The sequence below is a fragment of the Charadrius vociferus genome, unplaced genomic scaffold (genome assembly GCF_000708025.1).
Source record: "Charadrius vociferus isolate BGI_N301 unplaced genomic scaffold, ASM70802v2 scaffold455, whole genome shotgun sequence".
Lineage (NCBI taxonomy): Eukaryota > Metazoa > Chordata > Aves > Charadriiformes > Charadriidae > Charadrius > Charadrius vociferus.
In genome coordinates, this window is record NW_009648550.1 from 7,164,298 (window position 1) to 7,173,074 (window position 8,777).

Sequence of the window (8,777 nt, forward strand, 5' to 3'; positions counted from 1 at the left end):
GCAGTTATAAATAATAACTTTGACAGGGGATCTTTGGGCACATTGTATGCTGTAATGCCTATTGATCTGATTTGTCACTACACGTTATACAAAGGAATGGAGTTACTAAAAAGAATTGTCAGCTATAACAACAACAACAAAAAAAACCTGTTCTAATTTGCAAGCATAGAAAAAAGTTAAAAACACACCAAAAAAAGCCCCAGAACCCAGAATTGCTGGCTTTGTATATTGACATCGTTCCAGCTCTTATAAACTTGCTGTATGCAGGTCTTGTCTTAGAAAAACAACCCTAAGTTATTGAATATAGCCTCTGAAAATTAAATTTCTCCTCATCTATCATATTGATGCATTTGGAGAGTGATAAAAAAGCTGTTTACATGAATAGGGTTTTTTTATTCTAATGGGGGAAAAACAGTCAGTTTACATGATCATTATTTTTCTTCTTGCAAACTGCACGAGAAATACTGTCTTTTCCTAACTGAGCGTAATGAAGCAGCTTCCCTGCTGAATTGTCCTTGAATGTATCTATAAACTCTGAGTATTAAAGAGAAGTGCCTTGTCACAGAAACGCTGTGGCTTCGAGGGGTTTTTCCCTTCAGCTTCAGTAAATGCCATTGTTTTCTGATAAAAACCATATGTTAGTGTCTGATAGTGATCCTTTTAATATGCTGCAGATTTTCTTGCATGTAATGGTGTAATCACTAGCTAGCAACATATTGTATTTCATAGATGTTTTGACTAGCTTGTGATTACAGAATAGTTTCTTTTTTTCTTTTGCATTTCAGTGGTACTGTAGATGAACATTCAAAGTTGCATAAAGAGTTTGTTGCATAGAGGTTTTATAGGTGGTTATGAACGTCAGAAATGTTCTGTGCAAATATCAGTAACTGCCAGGAATACAAAGTTAAAATATGACATTATGTAAGTAGGTGCGTTATGGATCCCTGCTTTGGGCCTTTCTGATTTTGCAGGTGTTTTCTGCAGAGTTCAGACTTGGGCTTTAGTTTCATGCAGAATTTTACAAGGCGCAAATATAAGACACTTGGATTCCCCCAAACCCCCCCTTCCTTTTTGAAGAGCAAATCTATTTCACTGTGACTAAACATGATTTGCCATATAAAAACTGAATCTTTTCTTAATTTATCATTAAGAAATGTGTCCCGAGAGCAAACCTAGAGAAGACAGTATCAATACTGACATCTAGATCTTGGCATATTATTTAACCCATGTCAATTTAGGAAACTAACTTCGAAATTATGGCCAGAACTATGGAATTCTTCACCTTCTCAGCTTTTATTTAAAAAAAAAAAAAACCTGAAAGGCCACAAAAAGTTTGTGGTCTGTGTGGAAGCTAACCTTGCCAGTGCTAACTTCGTCTCATGCAGTGCACCTGAACCTGCAGAGTAGAGTGCTCCTGTGTCTGTGAACACCAGGGGTGTCTGCAGCCATGACAGTGCAGGGAAGGGGAAGGGATGTTTCTCAACAGTGCAGCACTCCCCTCATCGCAGGATTCAGTGCATGTGCAGCACTGGGTGGTGCTTGGGGGGAGCCACAGTCCCCTTCACTCCTCTCTCCCTGGGAAATCATCTCCATGAGTGTTCTTTGCAACTGCTGTGTGAGCAGTGGATGGCAGAAGGCTCGTGATACTGTTGCTACAGAAAGAAAAGACTTTTTACCTATCTGAAAGCAGCCTTCTCCTTCATATGCTCCTTTCCACAGTCAGGAGGGATGTATCATAATCTTTGTCAGAATATACACTGAGTTTGGTTTTGGAGTTGTTTTTGTTCTTTGTTTTGGGTTGGTTTTTTTTTTTTTTTCCCCTGAATAGTAAATTCTTCTAGCATAAATGTGTTCTCTCTTTTAATATATAGTGGGCATTCTGACAACAAACATCAGACAAGGTATTGCCAGATGTACCATAGGAAATAATACCTCAACTGGTAGATACTAATTATTCTCCCAGTAAAATTGCTTTGGCTGTTCTTTGCAGTTTTGAAAATAGGGTTAAATTCATAGCCTAGCTGACGCACTGAATTGGTGTCTTTAATGTATTATATCTTGTCTTCTTTAATGTGTTATATCTTGTCTTAATCTTGACTGTTCGTGGTCTCATCTTATCCCAGGATAAGCCGTCTAAACCATCAAACTCTGCGGTCTAGCAGAATCCTCTGTTTAAGAACAGGGTGAAACTGGAATACCAGTAATTGCAGACCAGAGTTGAGGTGCATTGGCAGAGTGACAAGTGTGGAATATTGCTGACAGCCGATCTGTGCTTTTTCTGTTGTAAATCAGTGATATTAGTTCTTCCGCTTTCATGAATATTAAACTAGCAACTTTTGTACTATATCAGTTTAAAACAGATGTCATCATTCTCTGCTGTACTAGCAGGCAAAGAGAAGTAATACAAGGGAGAAAAGACTTGGAGAGCAATGAGGAGAATCATAAAAACAAAAGAATTGATATATTGAAAAATTTTTGGATAGTAAAGGAGCTAAGTCTGTAATCAGTGATATATAGATGTGTTCTTTGTTGTTACAAATAGCCCAGTTGAAACCAAGTAAAAAAGGTTTAAGAAAAAAAAAAGGTTTGGGTTTGTGTAAGTATCCTTTTTCTCTGTAACCTCTTAGATTTTATTATATTGTTTGAGCGGTATCTGCTCTGAGCATGTTTTCTAAGTGTATCTTGGAGGATAGGACCCCACACCTGCAAAAATACAAATAAAGATATTTACAGCTATAATCAGATCAGTGTAGGTACTAATTCCGCTTTATAAGCACATCTGTTCTGCAAAAAATTCGTTTAGTTGGGAAACCTGCTAACTAGAAAACTTTAATTAGTACAGGGTCGCATACATCTTCAGCTTTACTGGAGGAAGACACTTTTATCAACCATAACCATCAAGACGTGCTTATCCCTATGAAGAGTAAAATTGCATTTGGCATGGTTTTAGCACATTGCATTCACCAGCTGCAAATGGGGCCCTGAAGCATGAGATATTAAAAAGAACAAACTGTACAATGGTTCATTCTCTGAGCAATGAATCCCAGCAGTTTAGTCACATAAATAGAATTTCACCTTCATCTCTTCCACCACACTAGCGTAGCAGTAAAGCTTTTTTCCTCCTTATGCAATGAGACTGAGAGAAAACACTGTGCTAGTGGAGCTAGGATGTTGTAAGCATTGAGGAACCTGAAAATTAGAATTCTCTACCTTTTCCTTTTTATATATGCTTCATCACCCTTTTTAAAAACAATTGAGCAAACCAAAAAAACCAAACAAGCCACCCCCCCAAAAAAAAACCCAAAAAACCCCCACAGTAATTATGAAAATGAATAGCAACTGATATACTTTGATAGCATTTCTCTTCTTAGACTACCTAGTTATCCCTAATAAACTTGTTTTCCTTCCTGTATTAATATATACACGTCAGTAAATCATCATTCACCATCATGGGACATCCAGTCCAAGTACTCTTTGTGACACATGTTCCAGGCTGTTGTCATAGACAAGTAAAGTAGCCCTTGAGGACCTACTGCCTGGGGCAGATAGCCTCTCATTAGCCAAAGCATGTATGGAAGAAAAAGAGAGCTGCAGGGGCCATAGTTTGTAAACGTACCCATTGTCTGCATAGCATGTACCTCAAATGTGAAGTTTTATTCACCTTAGATTTAAGCCTGTTCTTTTCTGTGGTCTTACATGAGTGATGAATTTGGTTTGTACTTTCTTTCTGGATTTAATCAGTGTTCCCCAAAAGCACTACTTAGTTTTAATGTGGAGCCATTTAAATATTCTTTGTTTATAATTTTCAGATGTTGTTGACGACATTTTTGCATTAATTGGCGGTGTTACATGCATGTGTTTTATTTCAGATATATATATTGTGATGAAATTGATTTGGCTGCAGATACCGTACTGGCCACTCTTTATGCTGCCAAGAAGTATATTGTCCCTCATCTTGCCCGGGCCTGCGTCAACTTTCTAGAGACAAGTCTAAGTGCAAAGAATGCCTGTGTGCTGCTTTCCCAAAGCTGTTTATTCGAGGAACCTGACCTGACCCAGCGCTGTTGGGAAGTGATTGATGCCCAAGCTGAGCTGGCTTTGAAGTCTGAGGGGTTCTGTGACATTGATTTTCAGACACTTGAAAGCATTCTCCGAAGGGAGACTCTGAATGCCAAAGAAATTGTTGTTTTCGAAGCAGCTCTGAACTGGGCTGAAGTGGAGTGTCAGCGACAAGAGCTAACGGCTACCATAGAGAACAAGCGGAAAGTCCTCGGGAAGGCTCTGTACTTGATACGCATCCCTACCATGGCACTTGACGACTTTGCAAATGGTGCTGCTCAGTCTGGGATCCTGACTCTCAACGAAACCAATGATATCTTCCTCTGGTATACTGCTGCCAAAAAGCCAGAGTTACAGTTTGTAAGCAAGCCCCGGAAAGGCCTTGTTCCTCAGCGATGCCACCGTTTCCAGTCCTGCGCTTACCGCAGCAACCAGTGGCGATACAGGGGCCGCTGTGACAGCATCCAGTTTGCTGTTGATAAGAGAGTGTTTATTGCTGGCTTTGGGCTGTATGGCTCCAGCTGTGGATCGGCAGAGTACAGTGCCAAGATTGAACTCAAACGACAAGGAGTTATCCTAGGCCAGAACTTAAGTAAATATTTCTCAGATGGTTCTAGTAACACTTTTCCCGTGTGGTTTGAATATCCAGTGCAGATTGAGCCTGACACCTTTTACACAGCTAGTGTGATTCTGGATGGTAATGAACTCAGCTATTTTGGACAAGAAGGAATGACAGAAGTTCAGTGTGGGAAGGTGACTGTTCAGTTTCAGTGCTCTTCGGACAGTACAAATGGCACTGGGGTGCAGGGAGGGCAAATTCCCGAACTCATATTTTATGCTTGAATGGAAGTGCATGGAGACAAAGCATTTTGCTATGAAGAACCTGTCTGGTTCAGGCCTACTGACACTTAGCTTTTTCTCTGCAGATATGAGATCAGTACAGGTAATATGTAACTAAACGCTGTGGGCAAGTTACTGGCTTGCTATACTTGTAGCATCGTTGGCGATAAAGTTTAAGTGTAATATTTAAACTGGAAGCTCTTAGGAACAAGCAAGTTTTAAAGGCTTTGCAAGAGAGGTGCCTGTTTGCTGGTGATGCTGACCCTTTCTTCGATGCATCTGTGAATCACCAGAGGATGTCCTCCTCATATCTCACTAAACGCTGTCTTCATTGATCCATTTTCTCTTTCTTCGTTTCCTGCTTTCTGCTTTTAATTATTTGGGCAGGTAGGGGTAGAAAAGGAAGAGCCTTGTTTGGTAGCTCTTTTTTCTGTCTGCTCTTCAGACTTAAGAGATTCCAGTAAACTGAGCTGCTTTTGATCATGGGAGCTGAAAGAAGTGCTTCAGTTTTAAGTAGAAAAAGCATGGCTTTAAACCATCCTGTGAGATTTTCCTGCGGCCAGTTATTTGGGATGGCTGCAGGGGAAGACAGAGAGAAGCAAGTGGCTTTCAGGAAGCTACGTGCCATGCTGACTGTGTCCACAGAGCATGAACATGTTTACAGTGAAGGGGGGATGTGGGCTTGGCAAGTTACCTGCAGAGTTCATTTTCTGGGAATCCCACCTTGAAGGCAAGGAAGTACTTGCACATGTTGAAATTGTATATGCAGCTCTTGAAACCCTACTCCCATGACCTAGTTTTTGCTACATTGAAGTTGATTTGCTATTTAAATGGCTTTTCTTTCAACCCTTGCTACATAAATGGGAATTAATATCTACCATCCAATGCAGAATAATTTTTTGCTTGTTTTGGGTGGGATTTTTTTCTTTCTCCTTAACATGGTAGAGGCAGATTATAGAGAAACAAAAAAATGTGCCAATCCTGACTTGGACTTTCTTCTGTAATAAGAGATTTCTTCTTTTTATTACCATACATTATCAGTGGAAATTTAGACAAAGACAAGAAGATTTCCAACTTTGGTCATATTATACTTAGCGTATATCATCAGATAACAGTGAGGAGGAAGAAGTCTTCTCTAATGGTTAGCATTGGATTTCATGCAACCGCTTATGATTACACATCAGAGGATTATGTGGTGCAGAACTTTTCCTTGTCTGATTTTTTTTTTTTTTAATTATTTTATTTTTTCAAACTTCCTGTCATATGTCTCTAGCGCTTTTGGAAGAGTATTAGGGATCATGACTCCTTTATCAGGGAAGCAAACCAGTGTAAATAAAAAATACAGGTACTATTTAAATATAAGAAAATCCTTCACCATTGCATTGCGACAGTTGCTTCTTAGAGGCACACTACCTATTGTAAAACATCTCATTCTTATTTAATCTCTGAAGGGGGTTCTGTTTGTTGTGTATGTTTTAACAAAATGAGAGGACCAAATGATTTTTTAGACAGACTGAAGATTAATGTTATAGTATATCAATGCATTAATGCAGCATAACCCTAAATTCACTTGTCAGTTTTGCAATAAAAATGTTTTTCTCATATGATTTCTTACCAGTTTAGTACTATTACTCTAAATGTTTATTGACGGTTGGAATCCTGGCCCCTGGCCATCATAAAGTGCCAGTACATCTTTGCAGTGTCCAAAATACCATCTGAAGTAAGGAAAACCGGAGCGTAGACGTCAAACACTTTATGGCCAAATCCCACATCTTCTCTCTAGGTAATAAAAGGAGAGCCAGGTAAAAAACTGCCCTGCAAGATCTGTGCTTTTCAGCCATCTTAGTGTTTAATGTTTTATATACATACATACATACATATGACTGTGTGTGTAAGCAATGTTCTTTCTGAAATGTAAATACCCTCAAAATATGTAGAAAAATATTTTGTTTTTTTTGTAGTAAATGTGCATAATCCAGGCTGTTAGTGACACCTAAAGAGAATGCTCCATGGAAAACTTGCAGAGAGAGAGATTTAAAAAGCCCTCCAGTTAATTATATTTAGATCTGCAGCCTAAAATAGACAAGAACATAGTTGCATGGACTGGAGGAAGCATTGCTGAAGAGACTGCAGAAAGGACTCTTAAGACTGTGATGAGGTAATGGTCATCTACTTTTAGACAACATCTGAGCAGCAGTTCCATTTATTTAAATATATTTGAAAGCAGAGAAAGACACTAATCAGCTGATTAAGTTTTCTTACAGCAAGCGATTGATGTAGATGTAATTACTCTGAGCGATGATCAGATTGACAAGTTGCTTGCAATAGCAAGCTGCATTCTGAGTTGTGTGGGGAAAAAAAATCAGGTGCCTCAACTGGTGGGACAAATCAGAGAGTACTGCACTGGTATAACTAGGCTTGGGTTTTCACTTTTAATTTATTTTTCGGTTTTACCTCACCTTCATTTGCAGATAAGGAATCTACTACATTCACTGGCTGGAACAGAAGTCAGGAGATCAGAATACTGTGCAGCTGTAATATGTAGAAAATGAGCTGTTATTTAATTATTTTTATTTGCTACTTTTATGAAATCTTTTTGACGAAGCAGGGTGACAGCAACCTCAAGCTTAATTCCTCTGAGTCCATTCCAGGTTTTAGGAGCTGGTCCTTGTAAAGTTTTTCAGTAAACATAAGCACTCTGAAACACCTTTTGATGCTTACAGTGCGACTTGATTCTGAGCAGTGCTTGGTGCTAACAGGTACTGGTATATAAGAACGTGGCCAGTACCAGTCACCTTAGGACATCAGGGCACTTAAATAGGTGTCTAAATGTGTATTTGGTTGGTGTAGCAGTAGCATCCCAGCTTGAATATATTGATTGACATTTTGCAAGCATCAGCCATATCAATCTGGAATGTAAGCATAACATCAATAGAGAGCCTTTCGTAGATTCTGTCTTAAACTGTACCAGGCCATCTTTGCTACTTGTATGATTGACATTCCTGGTGAGGAGAATCTGTGGTAAGAGAGTATAATGTCATATACTTTCTGCATATATAAAATAGTATTTAAGTAAACATTTTAATTTCTACATACTTGTTGCACTGAACTGTTCTGGGATTATTTTTATTTTATTTGTTGTGATAAACTTGGCTAACTTCAGGGCCCAGCACCCATTTGTGCTGGAGCAGTGTTTGATCTTAGCAGGCTTACAGCATTATTTATAAAGAACAGATATATAAAAATATGAAGTACCTCATGTTGAATGTTATTGTACTGTATCTTTAATGTCACAGTGCAGATCTTGTTGGACTCATGAATGTGTATAATCACATTAAACATGCAAATAAAAGTGGTTCTTAAATGGTTGTTTCCTGCAGTATCTTTGAAGCATGAGCTGTGAAAGCCTTTACTTAGTTATCTCTTTTAGCGATTTCTATTGTTGTACAGATATTTATTGAGCTTATGTATTCAGAGATCTTTTGATCCCCAAAGCAGTAAAAGTCAAAGGAAAAAACAAGGAAGAACAATGAAAATGTTAATCGGTTACATTGTAAAAAGGTTGACGATTAAGCTAATGAGCTAGAGTGAATGAATTCATTTATGTGCTTTATGAAAGACCTTGTCTACTAGCATTAATATTTTAATGTTCTATTAATATTATTAAGTATGCAGAGATGAAGGGGGAGGGTCTTGTGTTTATCCCAAAAGACAGTTGGCACAGGAAAGGTAAGGTCATGGTTTTCAGTCTCTAATACATCAAAATAAAGGACATGGCTAGTGCTAAGAGGTCATTCTCTGCTGAAAAGTTAATCATACAATATTATTCTGAACTCTGACTATTTCCTTAAAAAAATTTTTCCAGGAGATTTGAAACT

The 8,777-nt window shown here is 38.4% G+C and overlaps 1 protein-coding gene across 1 annotated transcript in view; it reads left to right on the forward strand.

Annotated features, from left to right (window-relative positions):
• BTBD3 (BTB (POZ) domain containing 3) overlaps positions 1–5,206 on the forward strand; it is a 6,978-nt gene extending 1,772 nt beyond the window's left edge. Inside the window, exon 4 of the mRNA XM_009886043.1 lies at positions 3,870–5,206. Coding sequence (XP_009884345.1) covers positions 3,870–4,902 — 1,033 coding nt within the window. The 3' untranslated portion in view covers positions 4,903–5,206. The remainder of the gene's footprint in view (positions 1–3,869) is intronic.
• The last annotated feature ends 3,571 nt before the right edge of the window (positions 5,207–8,777 follow it).